General features: G+C 39.9%; 1 protein-coding gene across 1 annotated transcript in view; it reads left to right on the forward strand.

Moving 5' to 3' along the window:
* The window catches only part of col4a6 (collagen, type IV, alpha 6), a 582,406-nt gene that overhangs the window by 481,124 nt on the left and 80,049 nt on the right, over positions 1–21,233 (forward strand). The window contains exons 38-39 of the mRNA XM_039765772.1: positions 15,259–15,375; positions 19,899–20,060. Of these exons, the coding sequence (XP_039621706.1) occupies positions 15,259–15,375; positions 19,899–20,060 (279 nt within the window). The remainder of the gene's footprint in view (positions 1–15,258; positions 15,376–19,898; positions 20,061–21,233) is intronic.

Genomic DNA, 21,233 nt, shown 5'->3' on the forward strand with positions numbered 1-21,233 from the left:
GGCTTGACTATGCACAAAGATAAACACAAAAGAGTACAAAAGTTAACTCTTTATACAGCGAAACACGTTGATGCTGAATGAGCAAGACAAGACTTCCTGGTTAACGCCCCAGAATCGAATTCAGTGCTCCATCGCAGAGCCATTCAGCACACAGGAACTTAACTGCGTGCTCTGATTGGTCAGCCATCCGGCAATAGCGTCCCTTGTATGAAATCAACTGGGCAAATCAACTGTGGAAGCATGTACAGGAAGTAAAAAGACCCATTGTCCACAGAACCCGCAAAGCAGCGAAAAATCTGCATTATATATTTAGATATGCTTACATATAAAATCTGCGATAGAGTGAAGCCACAAAAGTCGAAGCGCGATATAGCAAGGGATTACTGTATTGTGCAATAATGAGTACAGCTTTCAGCAATACAACAAAATGTATTCCTTTAGCACATTTTCATGCAAAAGTTGTAGGTCAAAGTACTTTTCAAAAAAAAAAAATTGAAAAATTATAATCACAAAAGTTAAAGAAAAAAGTAACATAAAAAATTTTCAGTCATATACCTTTTCAGTAATATATTTCATCTTATACAGTAAGCTTTTGTCAGATTGATAGGGAGTAGAAGAAAATAAAAATTCCAGCTGATATGACAACTGGAGAAAATAAATCATACCACATGCACTTCAGAAGAGGTCATCCAACTGAAGTGTTTGGGCCTGTGCACTGCTTGGATGGGAGACCATGTAGGACAAGCTTGGTTTGCCAGTGGAAGAAGTGTTAGTGAGGTGAACAGGGGTTGTTTGCCTCATTTGCATGAATGTGGATCCCAATGCTCCAGTGCAGTGATGGAGACACTGTGCTGTGAAAACGTCGCCATCCTATGGATAAGACGTAAAGTCTTTATGAGACATAAGGTACTGACTTTCTGTGAACATAAAAGATCTCTGGACATCCTTTGTAAAGAGCAGTGTGCATCCTGATATCCCTGCTAAATTACCCTTCATAACCTAGTCATTCTGGCCCTCTAATCATTCCCTGTCTCTAATTGGCTATCTCTCTCACCACTTCAACTAATGTGTTGGTGAGTGAGCTGGCTCAAAAATGGCTGCTGTCGCATCATCCAGTTAGATGGTACACATTAGTGGAGGTTGAAGTGGCTCCCACTCACATGAAAAACACTTTGAGTCATCAGGAAATCACTGTCTAAATGTAGAATTATTATTTATTATTTTTAAGGTGAAATGACTGCCCTGCTCCTCTGGTCATTCTATAATCATTATTCTCTACACATGCCTCTGAGAATAAGGATATACATAGCATGTCTATGACATGGTTTGCATATTTATTGCTAGAAATCTAGAAAGCGAGAAAAAATGAATCACATATCTTAAAATTTTTTTTTATTCCTGAGCTTTCAACACCTACCAGGTGTCGTCATCATCAGTGGAAAATGATTAGACAGACAGGAATCAAAGACAATATATAGCAAATGAGGATGTGGTTTGTAAAAGAGGTGGATTAGTAATGTATGATTTGGAGAGTGTTTGTTTTAAAGTCTTTTTTCATTATTTAGATGTTCTCTTTAAGAATATGCTGGGTTCATGTCCAAATGTCTGCTAATGGTGTTTTCATTTGATAGACACAATTCAGCAAGCTTTCTAGCACTCTTAGTATTTACCCTAAATCTTACTTGCACAGTGTCCCAGTTAAACATGTGTCCTTCCTTCTGTCAGCTTCCTTCTATCAGCATTGCGATGTTCATTTATACATGTTGCAAGTGTTTTAGACGTTTGTCCAATGTATACATCCGGGCATGCACTACATGGTATACTGTAAGTTGTGTTTGTGTCTCTGCTGCAGATTTCTTGGTTTTAGCATTAGAAATAACTGTCCGCAGAGTGTTTCTTGGTTTATTAATATAGTTCTTAGTTATAGATATATTTGTATATCTGTCTCTTTGTTTATTTATTTAAAGGGCTTCTGTAAAAAGCCAAATTCCCTGCTGCGGACAAATGAAGTTGTTTCTATCTATCTAAAAGAAAAGGACACCTTACCAGTTATTTAGTGCTTCATTCTAGGAATCTTGAGTAAACCAGAGTTTGAAGACCTAAGATTGAATTTAGGGTTAAATGGGGACAGGCATTTAGTAATGTAAGGATGCACAAGACTGTTCATAGCATTAGTGACTATTAAGAGAATTTTAAAATCAGTCCTAAATGACACAGGCACCCAATGCAGTGATCCTAATATTCATAAAAACATATTTGCTGCTGTATTTTGATCTGGTTGCAACTGATGTATACCCTTTGTTGCCAACCCTGAAAGACATTACAATAATCCTGTCAGCTTAAAACAAAATCATTTATTAATGTTTAAGCAACTTTCACAGTTTTCTTAAATGAAGAAGCAGTCTTTATGTAATGACTTAACATTTAATTCTGAATCTATAATGACAGCTGGATATCTCAATTCTGGCTTAATTTGAAGGGTAAGATGATCAGGTTTTTTTACTTTTTTGCTGCAATAAATAATTTGAATTTATATTTTTTCTTTGTTTAAGAAAATTACTTCTTTTCTATTTTTGTAATGCTAGCAGTACACAGAATCATGGTTCAATTGATATACTCTATATAGCTGAGTTTCATCTGCATAGATATGGTAATATTATTTATATTTGCATGTATTCACTTTGCAGACATGTTAATTAAAATGATATTTAGAAACTATTGGGCCTAAAGAGAGCATATAGAGTGAGAATAATGAAGGGCATAGAATTGATCCTTGAGGCACACCAAATGTAGTATCATGCATTTCTAACACGTAGTCACCAAAACTTACACAACAATTCCTCCCTATTATGTGTAGTGTAACCCAGCTTAACATATTACCTGAAAAGGCCAACCCATTGTTCAAGTAAGGTAAATAACTGTGGTTTCAAATGCCATACTTAAGTCTAATAACACAATAATTAAAATGTTATTTGTATCTGAATTAAGCTGCAAATTACTTCGATAAGTGCAGGTTTTGTGCTATTATTAGATCTAAAACCTGACTGGTATCTATCTCTAATAGAAATTTTATTCAAGTAATCGTGCTGAAAAAAGCACTTTTCTAGAATTCTACTTGAAAATGGTATATTAAAGTTGGATCTAAAATTGTCCAACACAGGATCGTCAAGGTTATTTTTCTTCAGCCAATAGCTGTCTTACCTCATTTTTCTTTCTTGAAATCAGTAATTTATTTTTCTAAGACCTCTATTCTTGATCGTTTTTTTCTTTTTCTGTTGTCCCATTCACAAATTAAGCTTTTACATAGTTTACATCTGGGAAGCAAATATACGGAAAATGGATAAGTAACCTTTCTGATGACTGTGAAATAAGCCTAAGCACAGAATTCACACATTGCATTGAGATACGGTTTATGTCTGAATTCTTTTTGACATATCATAGGATTTCTTGTATAATCCTAGGAATTGATTCAGCAGACCTGAATAGGTAAACTGGAGAACTCTCTCTTCCTCATAAATCCATATCGCCAAATAGCAAAAATAGTGCTAGTATTTATCATTGCCTTTTTAGGCTATTTCTCAAAATCAGTACACTCAGAGGCATTGGTGTACTGAATGTCCCTGAAGCCCCCATGAGGTATGGGGACATGCCCAAAACAGCCTCCTTATCAGACCTCTGCAAAACTAGCCACAACAATATTTATATAATTTTTTAAAATAGAAATTAATATTTCTGGATTTTTCGGCTAAAAAAAACAGTAATAACCTGGTTTCACATGCAGTGTGATGTCAATATACAATTGACAGGAGGAATGCATAATACTTGAAATTTGAGTAGTTTCATCCACAGAGCAGATCGTGTCTCGTGATGAGCTCAACAGTAAAGGCTTCTTCTACTAGCCCACTTCTTTCCATTGCAGACAACCATGTGCCTATCAATAAGAATGTGCCAAGTGACCTGTTAGTCCCAGACCCAGGTATAATAACAACATAAAGTACTGTATTTATATAGAAAAAAGTACATGATAACATTGAAGTCTCAAAATGTTTTATCATTATTATTGAAATGAACTCCAACGTGAAAAGGCTGAGACACACACCGAATAGCAGATAAGTTCAACAAATACTAGGCTTATTTAACTGCGTCCTTTTGTACCTCATGAAGCTTAACATCTTTTAATCAGACATCCAGCTTTGCCCATCTTCAGGGCAGTCTGTTGGCCATTGTGCTGTTTTAGAGCTACAGCAGTTTTTCTCAAAATTGTAATGAATTAACCATCCACAGCACAGGTTTAATGATCTCAAAAAAACATTTATTTGAATAGTTTCTGACTTCAGTGCAGGGACAGGTGGGTTTGAAATAAGTGCTATTTTTAAAGGGGAGGGACTGTATTTTGTGGGAGCCCAAAAGTTTATGTTATACCAGTGCTCAGATGCTGTGGGTGATAGAGGTATTCTGAATGCATTTCTTCAATTCTGCATACAAAGATGTAATAAGGAACACAAACTGGTTTGTGGCATAAGGTAATGAAGTCCATATAAATGTCAGGTTGTAATTCCAAAAAAAAAATGAATGAAAAAAGGTAAGTCTTAGGATGTGTTTGATCCAATGTTATCTTCTTCGGACATGAGTCTCAGAAAGATGGCCTATATCCGGTGAAACAGGTACTTAAATGAGTTCTGTGCCAGAAGAAGTGGGACATTAGGTCAAGAGGTGAAAGTAACATCATAGTTCTTCCTGTCAATGATCCTTAGGGCTATGGACAAAAGAGGGAAAGGTGTAAGTAATAATGCCAATCTGTGTACTAAGATGAACTTGCAATCATTGCAGGTGCCATTGAGATGCACCCTATACATGTGTGTAAGAACAACTTTTGAGTCATATTGCTGGTTAGTAAGCATCAGGAAATACTATTGTAAAAGATTTAAATATTCATAAGGACCAAACTACATTATATACATGACTAAGCCACTGAGTGTGAAACCATTTGTGTCACATTTCACCGCTGAAATTAATGGTATGGAACATAACGAGGCCTGGCATGGAAGGAGGAAAATTTATTAAGAGGATGATGAGATAGAGGTGAGGACAAAGAGATATTGGATGCTTTAAGAACAGAACTTAGCTAGTGATAAAAGAAGAAGGACGGAGTGGAGAATTTGAACCTCAAGGATTGGAATGTGTAGAGTCTTGAGAAATCAAAAATATCTCCTAATGTTTGACTGCCACAAAATAATCAAGGTGGAAAGGAGATTGCATTGCCAGCAACATGAAAAGCCAAATTCTGAAATATCTGGCTGGGGGATTGGCAGGTGAAGCAAGCCAGCTTCAGATAGGCTATAGAACAAAAGCTCAGTGGTAAAACTCCAGATCAGACAAAGAGATTTGACCCACAAACCTACAGTATTTGTTATCAGAATAGTATGGTTATTAGTAGGTCTTTTTAAATGCATTAGAAGTTAGGTACAGATTTTACATTAAGATAAAATGTTTGTTTTTAAAATGGAAGTGGCAACAATAGAGACCTTGACCTTTTTAAATCCATTGATAACTAGAAGAAATGTCATTAGAAGGAACTGAGAAGTGGCAGTGCTCAAGTATTTATTTGAACTAGCCACTGTAATGGAGCAGAAATATATAATTCTTCAATGGAGAGTTTCGGGGAGGGTGAGCAGATTTTGCCCAATTGATTGTATAGCCTGATAAAGACTATTAAGTCTTAAATACTTTTAAGATATGAGGAAGATAAAAGGGGACAATACCTAGAAACATAACTTTGTTCATCTTCAAGTAAAGATATTTTGTGTGGAGAGTCATGTGCAATGATTTACATAATCAACTTGCACTCTAACAACATAAGCTAGATATTAGATAAATTTAAAAGTGAGGAGGATTAATGACAGCTCTACTTTTGGAAATCTGTACATGTCAAGAAATGTTTGAATTAGTAAGAATTGAATCTAATTTGGAGGAATAAAGAGTGTAGTAAATTATTAGATAGATAGATAGATAGATACTTTATTAATCCCAAGGGGAAATTCACATAATCCAGCAGCAGTATACTGATACAATATATATATATATATATATATATATATATATATATATATATATATATATATATATATATATATATATATATATATAAAATAGTAATACAAATGAAAAAAAATAAAAAAGCGGACAATAACTTTGAGTAATGTTAGCATTTACTCCCCTGGGTAGAATTGAAGAGTCACACAGTGTGGGGGAGGAACGATCTCCTCAGTCTGTCAGTGGAGCAGGACAGTGACAAAAGTCATTATCATGGCCCACAGTCTTGAGAATGTGTCACAAAAAATGTCATCTCATCTGGACAAAGGCTTACTCGGTAAGATTCTGGGCAAGAGCAGATGAAGCATGCTTACTCAGCATTGATTAAATTGTGAACCATCGGCTATAGTCACTTTGCAAGCAGTTTATCCAAATTTTAAGTCAGTACTAGTTAAAGGATGCTAACTAGCACAATCATTAGAATCTTTACCGTGTTTTTTTCTTGTCAGCAGCGTTTTTTGTGTCCTTTTTTGTTATCTATTTGAGATATCCTATATTTCATTAACTCAAGAGAAATCACTTACAAATATACTAAAAACATGAGGAGGAACCCAAGGGAATAGAAAAAACTTAAATACTTTAAGTAGAAGGAAAAAGTGATTCAAAATTTAAGTCTAAGTGGACTCAAGTTCAGGTTCACAAAAGTGCCTAGCACAAACTGAACTTAAAGAGACAAACAATGAAATGGATCATCCAGGACCTCACAATACAGTATCCATTCTGGCCGACAGAAAATGTGGATGTGAAAAAGGGAGTGACGTGGTGTGGCAGTAGGGGGGCGCAACTGCTCCCTTGAACCCTCAGGTACCACGCTAGACACTGGATAAAAGTCCCAGACTTTTTATTAATTAACAATAATGTGCACAAAGCACCCTCCACACTACTCATAAATTACGCAACAATACTACTTTCTCCTCCTCGCCCAGACAATTCACCCCTCTACCTCCCTGCTCAGCTCAGTGTTTGGACTGGCCCATAGTCCTTTTATACACCCTGACCCAGAGGTGTTCCTGCCCAATCAGACCACAGTCCCTTATTCCTTCCGGGTCAGGGTAAACAGTCCTTTTCTTCAACCCGGGAGCACGTCGTTCCTTCCTGTCACGTGACCGTGACGTACTCCCAGGTTATAGGGCACACAAGAGTCCACGAGCCCCCCTACAGCAACTCCCGGTGGCCCCCAAGGTATCCAGCAGGGCTGTGTGTAAATACTACATAGTCCATGAGGCCCTGCTGGACCTCGGGGCATGATCCTGCTGTTGGGAGAGCTCCTCCTGGTGGCCTGGGGGTGAGGGCCGGAGCACGAAGCCGATAGTCCTCCACAATCCCCCCCCCACTTAGTGACGACAACTGGGGCAGAGCATCCAGCCCCGCGAGGGACATCCTCCTCCAGGAGGACGCGTCAGCCGGACCTTGGCTGCGTTGTCAATACATCCCAGTGAACCTTGGGAGAACGGTCCAGCCGCTGAACGAAGTTCCTCAGACCATTCAATGGTGCTGCGGGCGAATGCGGGCGTCTGCAAAACAGGACAGAAACAATCCCGAAACGTCGGGCGTTTTACCTGCACCTAACTCCGGACTAGGCGGGGAATCCCCAATCCATCTAGGGAGCCCGACGCCCTCGATAGCTGTCCGCGTCCCGACTGTTGCACTGCTCGGGCTCATTCGGCCCGAATAAGCGCTCGGTCTTCCTCGCTCCCACTCAGGTATGTCCAGGACATCTCGGCGTCCGTCATGTCCTGCACCCAGCTGGGACTGCCCTTCTTTTTCCCGGACTTCTTCCCCATCGTTCTCCAAGGTATAACGTGGCTTGTAAATGCAGTGCTCTCGGTAGTGTGTGGTGTTTGCACCTCCATGCGTTGATGCGTGACCTTCCTAGGGTTGTCTGCCCACACAGATTTTGTTTTAAATGCAGGTCCCCTGCCAACAGATGGCCAGAGAATCCTGCCGGCTACGTCAGTGTGGCAGTAGGGGGCGCTAGTGCTCCCTTGAACCCTCAGGTACCACGCTAGACACTGGATAAAAGTCCCAGACTTTTTATTAATTAACAATAATGTGCACAAAGCACCCTCCACACTATAGTGTAGTGTATCTATAGTGTACAATAGTATTTTCTCCTCCTTGCCCAGACACTTCACCCCTCTACCTCCCAGCTCAGCTCAGTGTCTGGACTGGCCCATAGTCCTTTTATACACCCTGACCCGGGGGTGTTCCTGCCCAATCAGACCACAGTCCCTTATTCCTTCCAGGTCAGGGTAAACAGTCCTTTTCTTCAACCCAGGAGCACATCGTTCCTTCCTGTCATGTGACCGTGACGTACTCCCGGGTTATAGGGCACACAAGAGTCCACGAGCCCCCCTACAGCAACTCCCGGTGGCCCCCAAGGTATCCAGCAGGGCTGTGTATAACTACTACATAGTCCATGAGGCCCTGCTGGACCTCAGGGCATGATCCTGCTGTTGGGAGAGCTCCTCCTGGCCGCCTGGGGGTGAGAGCCGGAGCATGAAGCCGACAGTCCTCCACAGTGGGCAATGAAAACTTGCAACTTTCGAGTGGCATACATGAACCTGACAGGGCCTCGTCTTCCCCTCGTCATCCATTACCAACACACACCCAGTGGGTCAACAGCTCTTTTTGTGTATACAGCTTTGCCTTCTGTCCATGAAGAAAACGAAGACATGTTGTTAGAGTTGAACTTGCAACTTTCGAGTGGCATACATGAACCTGACAGGGCCTCGTCTCCCCTTGTCATAGATCTAATGCCTTGTGTTTGGAGTTAGAAGAGGGTGCTATTATTCCAAACTTTGCTAAGGAAAAGCAAGTGCATGGGCAGACCCACTTAAAAGCCATGTGTTAACCAATCACACAGTAGGAATAACTTAGTTAACTAAGGACATTGTTTGTAAAATACTTGAAGGGACAACTGCAGTACCACCTGCCATCAGAAAGCACAACCAAGGTGAAAAAGAATAAGAGATCCTGAAAAATATTAAAAGTATACTGTATTATCATGGTTTTTCCCTCTACTATCCCTTTACCTAGGGGTAAGTGTACTCATCAGGTTCGTTTCCGGGTTGGTCTACTGTCACACCTTAAGATTATCACACACGTACATAGATATACGTATACACACAGAAACTCAACAGTGCCTATTGGGTGGAGCTCACATTCACAGCCTTAATAAACTTTGAACCACAAAGTAAATGGCAAACCTCTGGCAAGTTAGCTGATCGAGCATAGAGGAGGTTAAAAAAAATGTATTTGTTTCCCATTGTATAACCATTTAAGAGGGGGTTTTGGAGGAGCAACCACATCTCCTTCAGCCCCCCTCTTCACAACGCGACAGGCAGAGACATGAAGTGGCTGGCGCGTAGTGTGCCTCAGGGGGGTGGAGGGGTGAGGGGGTTGGGAGAGCAGCGGGCAAAGCCCCCTAGTAGTCTTTAGAAAAAGCTTATGAGAAAGTAAAGATGACAAGGATGAATGTCGCAGGTGGCTTGTAATCTAGTACTTATAGTTCATTAGATGCTTTTCTGATGATCAGATGGAAATGGCTGCATGTTGCCAGCACCCTCTTCTGATGTCGCTCTGTTCTCCTTTCCTGATTTCTTCATCTGATGTTGCTCTTCAGAAAAGGCACGTTTATTTTAAAATTCTATGTGGTCAGATACACCTGAATGGCTGTCTGTCAATTTGATGAATGGATTCGCTCAGATTCTTTAATCTTGAGTACGTCCGTTTTCCTAAACAATAAATCTTTTGATGTTGCATAGTACTACTGGCATGTCTTCCTTTCCCAGGCTGTAAACCAGTTTAGCAACTTGTTGTCCCAGATCTCGGGTTTTAAAGTAATCAATAGCCTGAGGCATCGCCTGAATTGCTGGTCAGTTCAAACAAATGGTACTGTGATTTAGGAAAACAGATTGCCTTTGATCTTAACTGTCCATGCAAGTATTAAGTTCATTTGTTGTTTTGTCTTAAGCAAAATATATTGAAAATATAGACCAACATTTAAAGATTTTGTTCCCCACAACATGCACCAAAGATCCTTCCATGTGTGGAGCAAGCTGATCAGGAAAGGAACAAAGCTTTGTCTCCACCAAACCATAACTAACCCTACTTTAATTCTGAGAACTATTTTTGTAACCTAATAATTAGGATAAAGCCAGCTAATATATTGTAATATTGGCATCACTGTAACTAAAAAGTAATTGACTTTGAAAATTCTAAGTCTTTAACTGTTAGATTTTTTTTCCTAAACCTAGTTGGAAATTTCAGAGCAGTATGTCATACACAGACACAGAAACACTGTCAAGTTGCCTCGGGATCTATAGCTGGGGGAGTAGAAAGGGCAGAGTCAAGTGTCCTCACTGGGTGGCTTCTCAGTACTCTGGAGGGAACAGAATAGGACAAAGTTAGTGCAAGCGCCCCCTCTTGACCTGGGGTGGTAGCACAAATCTCAGATGAGCCCAGAGAGTGATTCGCTGATGCGCATTTGTGAAATGGCCAGCCCCTTTGCTCAGCCTCAAAGGAGTAAATTGATCTGGTCAAGAGGTAGTGGGCCCAGAAGAAGGCATCGGCATTGGTGTGAAGGGCCCTTAGCCAATTAAGAACTGTAAACTTATAAGGCTGCAGGCTAAGGAACCATTGCGTGATCTGGGGTCGGTGTCTCACTGGAGAGTGAAATCTCACCCCAGGAAATAGTACTGTAGCTGTGTGATGGCCGATTTAAAGTTGAGCAGCTCCCGTTTAATGGCCGCATATCTCATCTCCCAGTCCAACGCTTTCTGGTAGATGTACATAATGGGGTGTTTGGCCCCATCAATAATTTGGCTCAGTCGATGTCCAAGGCATTAATCTGAAGGTAAAAGAGCAAAGAAAAGTTAGCAGTCCATTATACAGGAAGTGACATAAGGGACACTTTTAAGTCACAATACCTGCCTTTTAGTTTGCAAGCAGGACTAGTCTTGAATGGTAACAACCTTTGACCAGTGAGGTTTGACGCATTCTCCGCTCACCATGTAGCCAAGATATCTACCCTCAGTTAACCCAAACTAATGGAGGACATTCAAGACATGATGCAGATATTCCTTTCAGGTGCTTGAGTATATGACAATGTCATCCACAGCAATATAGACATTGTGGGGTTTGGAGCACTCTGTTAACCAAATGCTGGAATACTGCCTGTGGCCACTAGGTGTGCTGAACACGGCCTTTTCTTTCACCATGTCCGTCGGGGGAATATGCCAATAGCCCTTCATCATGACAAGGATGGACAGGTACAGGGTGCCTTCCAGGTGCTCCAGGAGGTCATCGATGCTTGGTATAATGTAGACATCAAAACAGGAGACTTGTTTGAGGTGACAGAAGTCATTGCAGAAGTGCCAGCTTCTATCGGCTTGGGGATTAAAACAATGGTGCTAGACTATGGGTTGTGGCTTACCTCTATAACTTTAAGGTCCAGTATGTGTTGTATCTCTAAGTCTACTTCAACTTATTTGGCCTCCGGGTGTGAGTATGGGCATTTCCTGACTGTAACACCTGGTTCAGTGACAAAATCGTCAGTGATCAGTGTCATGCACCCCGGCTCATGGGTCATTGACCCTGGTGACAGAGGAAATGCTGACTCTCTGTTCCTTTCTTTGTTGGGTGAAAAAGATCTCCCCAAAATTCAGCTGTTTGCCGTTGGAAGAGAATGTGGCGGTGGAAGTAACTGCTGCCTCGCTATTTATCCGTTCATGCCAAGATTTTAGCAGGTTTACATGGTAGACTCATTCTCTCAAATGCATTCTCTCTCACCTTGAATGGCCCTGCCAATGTGCTAAGAGTTTGGTGTGGAATGAAGGGACAAGAACCAAGACCCTGTCCTCTGGACAAAACTCAAAAAAGGTAGGAGCTGAGATTGTAAAGCTGGGCACAATGTGCCTTTAAGATACTCCTTAACGAGGTTTGGAACTGCACAAAGTGGTCGCATAACTACACAACATATTCAATAATGTTGTGGGAGGAGGGTGTTGCTTCCTTTTTTCAGCACTTTCTGATTAGATTGAGCAGTCCCTAGAGCTCTCCTCCCATAAAGCAGTTCAAAGGAGGAGAAGCCTGTGGATGCCTGAGGTACCTCCCAGCAGGCAAACGGGACTAGTGGCAGAAGCTGGTCTCATTCTTTCCCATTTGTGTGCACCACTTTCCTCAACATCTGCTTGAGTGGTTGATTGAAGCGCTCAGCCAGATTATCTTCTAGGGGTGTTAGATGGATATTTTCAAGTGGGTGATGCAAAGCATCTTGGTGATTTCCCTGAATGTACTTTACATGAAGGGCATCACTGGTTGATAATGAAAAAAACTCTTTGGGGATGCTGACAAATGAAAAGACTTCTACGAGTTCCTGGGCAATAATTTTCATGTTAGCCACTTATAGAGATATAGCTTCCAGATATCAGGTGGTGTAGTCTACAAGGACAAGGTTATACTTATGACTGTTTGCCAAAGGTTCAAGAGGACCGACAATGTCCATGGTGATCCTTGCAAACTAAGTGTCAGTAATAGGCAAGGGAACCAGAGGGGTGTGATCTCACCATGGTATTTATGATAGTTGACAGTCCGGACAGGACCTGCAAAACTGGTGGGGTGTCACCCTTGGGAGGGCTGTCTTTGCCTAGGGTCGGGCTCGTCACACTATTCAGGCACAGCCACTCCCAGTCAGTTTTACTTTGCAGCCAGTCCTGTCCCAGTATTAATGCACTTGGTGGACTCAGGAGTACCAATATGTGTAGCCTTTAGGTCTTCTGCTCGGGGGTAGTTGGCTATGGTGTGTGCCGGCTTGCCACAGAGTTAGCAGCGGAGTTGCTGAGGTGAGTAATAATGTCTCTGTGGTTGTGCTTCTCCCTCTTTGGGACCGGAATCGGGATGCAAGACTCTGCTTGTTTGCTCCTGCTGTCATTCCTTGGGGTGCTCAGTCTAGCTTGCGGTGCTGTAATGCTAAATAATCTCCACTAGTTCCTTCATGTCTGTCCAGGTCTGCCTTGTAAATGAGCAGACAAAATGTTCTGGAAGGGTATGGACCATACCAAGCTAGAATCTCCCATTTAAAGGTGTTGTAACTCCTCAGCAACTGCTTTCTTCTTCAAGTCATAATAGGCTTGTTGAGCCTTGCCTTAAAGAAATGGCACAAGTAGTTTTGTCCACTTGTGCTAAGGCCACTGCTGGTGGGTGGCAGTGCACTTAAATATGAGCAAATGGGTCTCAATCACACATGAGGATGGGCAAGTATGCGGGCCCTTGGCCCCAGCCGACATGTATGAGGACTCACAGAAGACATCAGCGCCAATCAGCTCTACCTGCTGTATCTGGAATTTGTTCACCTAGTCTGCAAACTGGCAGACCACTTCAACCCAGTTTATTTGATCTGCTTATGTATCTTCTGTTATCCTTAGGTTATAAACAAATGTTATTATTGGTATTATTGCAGCCAAAGTGGCTGGATTATTTGATGAAAAATCTACAGCCTGGATCACAACAGAGAAATTTTTCTTATAGACTCTTGCCAATTTATTAACCTCATTTTCCTATACTTAGAAATATCTAATCTAAAAAAAAGCAGCAAATATAGAGAAGAGCACCTTGAATTAAAACAGAAAAAACAACATCTGTGCAGTACATTCACTAATGCAATTAGGAAATTGACTTTCAAGAAGGTACAACATCTTAAAGTTAGAAGTGATAAATAAATTTTAAAACTCTTGGGATCTTTGTAAATAATGGAGTCTTCATTCTTAGATACCCTAATACTGTATGGGCAACCCTTGTAAATAATGGAGTTATTACTTTTAGATAGCCTGATGTGGACAACATACAAAAGAATGGCTTGGAGTCTTAGCTCCCTTGCTTCTTCAAAGCTGAACCCATTAAACACTTATAATGACAGGAGAATCTTTTTAAAAATTTAGTTTGGGTATTCAACATTCGCCTTTAAATCCAAGATGAAAATTTGGATTTGCAATTCCTGTCCTTGAGCTTAGTGAGTTTAGTACTCAAAGATTTATTTGGTCTTCCAGTCTTTTTAATTTTATAACTTTTATAGTTTCCAGTAAAGAGGTGAACTTTGACGAAAATGTCATTTGCTCTTCTAAAACTTCTTTTTGTTTGCTTCAGACAGTCCAAGGTTGTGTCTGCAAATGTAGCTGTAGAGAGTCATGCATGATTGTAAGTTCTTCTGCAATGATTTGTTTTGTGAAAATGAACACAAGAATCAATGTAATGGTGCTATGACAAGTGAGATGTACTCAAGTTTTCTTTTACTGGTTACAACTCTTTCTGCATCGTTTTGAACTACTGTAGCTTCTGTCAAATTATATCTTTCTTGGGTAGTCCTGTGAGGAGTGAATTCCAATAATCTAGCCGATCAAAACAAAAGTGTGCTTTTATTTTTCAGCATCTTCTTTATGTCTGAAATTTTGCAAATTAATCAGTCTTAGTATTATGATTAATATGTGATTTAAAATTTAAATGTGATAGTAACTCATAATAACTCCATAATAATTTCCAAGTTCTTTATTTCTGACTTGATTTGTAAAGACAGATGATCAAGTTCACTTTTTTGTTTCTGCAAATAATTAAAATATCTGTATTTTCTTGCTTTGTCTAAGTAAATCATTACTCATCCATTCTGTAATTTCGGTTCAGAGTTAGAATCAAAGAGCTGTACAGCTGCAATTGTGAAAAACTATATTGGTGTACTGGTGGTGTAAGTGACTTGTGATTCCTGATTAACTACTGTACCATCAGAATAAATACAGTATATGGGAATGGCAAAAAGCTTTTCCCACTACAATTGGCGGACTGGCTTCTCATGTTTCAGTTGATTACGACACATGAAAAATGTGTGCAAAGAGGAGGAGATAGCTGTTCCACCTGGCAAAAACTAATAAAAAGCAGAAATAGAAAGTATACATACTTTAAATTTCCAAATATATCCCTTATTAAATTACCTTTAATATTTCTCAAATATGTAAAATCAATCCAAAAATGTATGTGCAAGTGTATTTAAAGTATCCTATATTTTATGTGGAACGTGATGCCTCACTGCTCCAGTATGCTGATTTTATTCCTACTCCTGAACAATCAGAAATGTTTTAAAGATTAAAATAATTTTTTTGGAACATTATTGTTTAGGATCTTCTGGTATAAGTGGACTCCCCGGACCACCTGGACCTCCTGGTCCTGTTTTACAGCATGTTATTATTGGTCAACCAGGTGACCCTGGCCTTCCTGGACTTGATGGAGAATCTGGTATGTGGATTTTTTTTCCTTCAAACTTTGAGTTGTTATTTTACCAGGTGCAGTTAACTTTCATATAGCTACAGCAGAATACAAGAAAGACTTAAAAAATATACTAACTGTTGAAAAGAAGCAGAAGTGGTGTGAAAAGTATTTCTATATTCATTTCTCAAAATTGCTGTAGTTTGCAATCTTTCTTAATTTTACATTTTATTGTAAAAACTATGTAATATCTGTTACGTTTTTCTTGTCTGTAATCATCAAGATCTTTTGTTATTTAGCATTTTCAACCTCTTACTTTTTCTTGATACTTAGCTGGTTTGTCATAGTTGCAATAAAGTTCTTGTGACGGAATATTAAAGAAAGAACCAGATATTAAGAGGTTAAATAAAGCTCTGTAGCAGTATTATGAATAGTGATGCCATCAATTTACAGTATAATGTAGGAAGCATGTCAACATTAACAACAGAATTACCTGAGCCTGCGAAAAAATTTGTAGATCCATCCCACCTTAAATCACTTCGCACCTCTCCATCAGCGTCTTTTGTCCTATAAATGTGTTGATAAACAGCAAACAGCAAGCAGCCTGCTATCACATCCCCCACCCCTCACAGTTTTCTCAGCTCAAGTCTTTTTACCTGCGTGTCAGTTGCTTTGAGTTGTACAGAGTGAGAAATCTAGCAAAATCACACCCTTATAAATACTATATCATTATTTGGAACACATGCATTTCATGTGTGTTCCATGTCTACAACGACCTATGTAAACACATTGTTAAAAAAGAAACGTTTTTCATGTTTTAGTAAGAATTGACAAAATTTAGACATGAAGTTTATAATGTGTGAAGCCTGAAGTCCAAATATCAAAGAAATACTTTCATAAAAGGTAAAAATATAACAAAACAAGTGCACTTTTATTCAAGAATTTAACCGAAGAAAAAAGAAAGCAGGTTACGGTAGGCGGTTGATATGACAGCTTGTGTGTTGCAGTGCTAAGAACTGCTGCCTTTCAATCAAGAGGTCACAGTTTCGATATCAGCTGCTTCCCAAATTTACCATTTTCAGTGGTGAGCTACTCTTATTGTTTATATCATACAATAAAAACATACATTTGATTTGCGTCTGTAAATTTATAGTACTTGCATAGTACTTTTTTTTTTTCAGTTTTATTCTCTCACTCACGTTCAAGCTTCCACAATAACAACCATGTGACGCCTTTTTCAGATAAAGATGTGGTAGGTACAAACTTGTTTTGTTATACCCCCTCTTTATTTTAAAATCGTGTCAGATCTTGTGCGCAAACAAGACTGGGAAAACTGTGGATGTGGGTGTGAGTGTTGTGCATGACTGAGAATGACTGTGGACGTGAATTGTTTTTATTAAGTTTTATTCTTGAGTATTCCTGCTCACATTAGTATGCTCCTTCTGATCCATGATGTCAAAGTCGCTCTGACAAAAAAAGAGAGACTTATATATACAGTATAAGGTATGAAGTCTGAAGTCCAAATATCAAACAGTTGATTCTGTTGTGCCACCAAAGCAGTCGTAGAAAATGCAGGTCAATATTGCATCCTAACGCAGGTTCTTTTACTTCGGTTAAATTCTTGAATAAAAGCACACTTGTTTTGTTATATTTGTACTTTTTGTGAAAGTGCTTATTTGATATTTGGACTTCAGGCTTCACACATTATACACTTCATGTCTACATTTTGTCAATTATTACTAAAACATGAAAAAGTTTCTGTTTTAACGGTGTGTTTACACAGATCGTTGTAGACATGGAACACACATGAAATGCATGTGTTCCAAATAACGATATAGTATTTATAAAAGGTGTGATTTTGCTTGATTTCTTCTCACTCTGTACAACTCCAAGCAACTGACACGCAGGTAAACAGACTTGAGATGAGAAAACTGTGTGCCGGTGGGGAATGTGATAGCAGACTGCTTGCTGCTTGCTACTTATTAACACATTTAAAGGACAAAAGACGTTGATGGAGAGATGAGAAGCAATTATAGGTAGGACGGATCTCCAAGTTTTTTCGTAGGCTCAGGTAATTCTAGTGTTAAGAATAGTAGCCTAATGAGTTAATATAAAATAGGTAACTATATCAAAAGATAAATCAATGCTTATTGATCAACAGGCTTTATAAACAAAGGTAAATGATCACCTTTATATTTTGTATGATATATATATATATATATATATATATATATATATATATATATATATATATATATATATATATATATATAGTGGAAGATGACCCGGACACGGACAGGTGGACATGTTCAAATCACCCAACACATGCTTATTATACATTATTTACACTAATAAAGTGCACCAAAAATCCCTAAAAACCCCAAAGTCCAGGCCAACTCTTCAAATGCCTTTTCCTTCTTCAGGCTGCCTCCTTGCCTTCTCCAAGACCTTGTCTTTCCTTCTCTCCCTATTCCAGCCATGGAATGGAGGGAGACAGCCTCTTTTATACACACCCAGATGTGCTCCAGGTGCCTACCAGCAATCTTCCACCGGCACTCCCCAGTGTGGCGGAAGTACCGGCTCTACATCCGGAAGCACTCCAGGTGTCCCTCATCCTCTCCCCCACCCCAGCACTTCCGGGTGTGGCAGAAGTGGTGCGGTCCAGGGCTCCTAAGACATTGGGACACTCCCTTCAAAGCTCTAAACCCGCGGTCCCCAAAGCCACCAGGGCGGTCGTCCCCCACGTGGTCTGGGGGAGGCATAAGCCCTCCTCCGGGCCATCCCGGCCGGGTCGCCTCCCCAGTCACCTGTGACGCTGCCCCTCTGCCAGCAAAGACCCATCCCATCTGTAGAGGGAGGCCATCCATCAGACTTGAGCATCCTGCCTCACATCCTCCCATATTGGAGGAATCGGCTCTCTTCCCTCGATTCCTCCTTTTCCACTGGGACACCATGATGGTTTGAGTCTGCCTATGGCAAAGGCACAGATGCTGTCCCATCTGTGTCCCTATAGACCGACACGAGGTTGCTGCTGGCTCGGGGCGTAGGGCGCTAGGACCCAGGGCACACATCAGCCCGTGTCCTGCCTGCCCTCTCCACTGTCGGACATCCCCCTACTCGGTTCCGATCATTTACATCACGGGCCTTTTCGGTGGGATCTCCCTTATGCTTTACAGGGTCGGTTCTACTTACCGTCCCCGCCAAACTGCTCTGGCCAAATGATCCAGCATCGCGCCATTCTGTCGATGCACTCAGCACCTGCACTGACGCAACTGCCTTCCCCTCCAGCTTCTGCAACTCCGTACGGAGGGCACGTAGCACCTGTGAAAGTGACTCTGCAGGCTGAAGGCAGATCTCCAGCTCACGCAAAGCCACTGGCAAGGACAGAAAGTCAGCCGACGGTGGGCTTACCTGTCCATCAGCAACACACGCCGACTGCTTCCTGTGGGCCCTTTCTTCCTGCCCAATCGGGTCCTCCCCAACACGAGATGGACATTCCTTGGTCCCGCCTCTGTCCAATCATTGGTGGGCACACAAGACACACCTTCTAATCCCATTCCAATCGCCCCAGCCACCTGTGACAATATATATATATATATAGGCCCCGAGGATTAGGCAGGCTTAGTAACGTTATGGTATGGTGTGGAACATATTTCTTAGTAACTTGTAAAAATGTGATACTACCTCATTACAGATGGTACCAGTTTAATAAAAACATTCATTGTTTTGCATCTCAGAATTGTTAATTTTTGTTTTATTTTGTATGTTATTTCTAGATCTTTCATTGACTAAAAATCATGTTTTCCCTAGCTGCCTTTGAGGCTGTGGCTGTGATCACATAATCTTGCCTTCACTTCTTCTTTGACTTAACTACAAGTCTAAATGCCTTACCCAACATGGTTCTGAATTTTAACCAAAATTAACCATTCTCTCTCTCTCTTTCTCTCTCACGCACACTTACTCACTCACTCACACATGTGTATACATATATACACTCTGCACAACCTTTTAGGATGAGTTAGAGACAGCTTCTCTCTCTCTCTGCCTCAGGTCTGTGTGACCCCACCAAAATTTTCATGTCAAAAATGCAACTGCATAAAAACAAGATTAAATAAAAATAGTTTAAACTATGTGATATGAATTTTAGGAGAAGCAGTTGCTGTCTAAAAGAGTAGCAGATACCTAAAATAGTTAAACTTATATATCACTGTAGAAACTTTAGATATTAATTTTTACACTCTTTTACTTTTTCTAAAGTTATATTTGCATTTCTTCATGATATACAGATATTATGAAAAATGCTAATTTTATGTTTTTTGTTATCAAATAGTGTCGGAAAGATTTAATATTGTAATTTAACATTCTTTTCAAAACTATGAAATATCAAGATTTTAAAAATGAATAGTTTGTTTTTGTTGTAATCACTAATTCATTTGACTATGGTCCAGTGTTAAATAGTTTTCTGACTTCATTGAATTTATCTGCCCAGATCAAGTGAACAATGTTCTAAATGCATAATGTTTTTGTCATTTAATGTTACTATGCTTCTAAAGGTTTTCAGGGACCTCCTGGGTCTCCAGGACTTCCTGCTCCATTTGTAGTTCAAGGAAACGATGGAGACCGTGGCTTTCCAGGTTTGCCAGGATCAAAAGGATTAATGGGTGGTCAAGGACTAGATGGCCTCCCTGGAACTCCTGGACCTCAAGGAGTAAAAGGTAGATTCTTTGACTTTGATTAGAATTTCTGTTTTTCATATCCTTCTTCCTCTTTATTAATTTGGGAAGACTTTAAACAAACCATTTTCTTCAGGTTAGAATAATTATTCTATTGGTACATGGTGTATGGTTCTTAGGTTGTAGTGGTATTTTTTTTAAAGTTAGGTCTGATAATTTTGTTCTGTAATTTCTTTTTTATTCAGTCACTTTCTTAGTCAGAAGTTCTTTAGCCTTTAATGTGTTGTTTAATCAAATGACTGGAATCGTTCTTAGAGACAACAAGGACCAAATGGCTGCATTCAAAGATGTATAACCTACTTTTGTGGTTATTTATAAAGATGGTGTTTGCTATAAGGTTTACTCTATACTCTTCGTCATTCTTTGATGGTCTGTTACTGCAGTGCAAGCTTAGAGAATTATACACTTTAATTTATCATTTTTAATATAAAAACGATGGTTGAAATTTTGCAGTGATTAACACAGTTGAATCAGCTTTCAGAGACCTTAATTCCATCCTGGTTAACTGTGTGACATTTGCACCCCAGTTTTCATGCATCTTTTTTAAATTTTTCAGGGTACATACCTCAAAAATATGTATTGATCATTGAATCTAGATTTGCTTTACACGAATGAGTGTGAGTTTGTCTTACAATAAACTTTATTCTTGTCTTGTGAAGGATACTGGTTAGATAGGCTCTGGCTATCCATAATCATGTAGTAAGATAGGTCTGTATTACACAAAGATGGATGTGCAAAAAGCTCTATTCAGTATATTAGCCTTGTTTACAGTTTTTCTGAATTGTTAGAACACATTTCCTAAAATCTTCTCTACTTTTCTCAAAACACTAGCACAAACCCTAAAATTTAAGCTACACTCTCAAAACCTTTAACTTGTCTTGCAAAATCAAATTATCTTTTCAAAACTATATTACATTTGCTCAAAAGCAAACATGACTTTCAGATCATGCATCAAGCTGGTCGGTACATAAACACTACTGAGCAGTCAATACACACTACAGCAAAAATTTGAAAACACTGTATTCAGGGTGGCAGCACAGTGGCATAGTGGTAGCGCTGCTGCCTCACAGTTACGAGACCTGGGTTTGCTTCCCGGGTCCTCCCTGCATGGAGTTTGCATGTTCGCCCCGTGTCTACATGGGTTATATCTGGGTG

This window comes from Polypterus senegalus, chromosome 10 (assembly GCF_016835505.1).
Source record: "Polypterus senegalus isolate Bchr_013 chromosome 10, ASM1683550v1, whole genome shotgun sequence".
In the NCBI taxonomy this organism is placed as follows: domain Eukaryota; kingdom Metazoa; phylum Chordata; class Cladistia; order Polypteriformes; family Polypteridae; genus Polypterus; species Polypterus senegalus.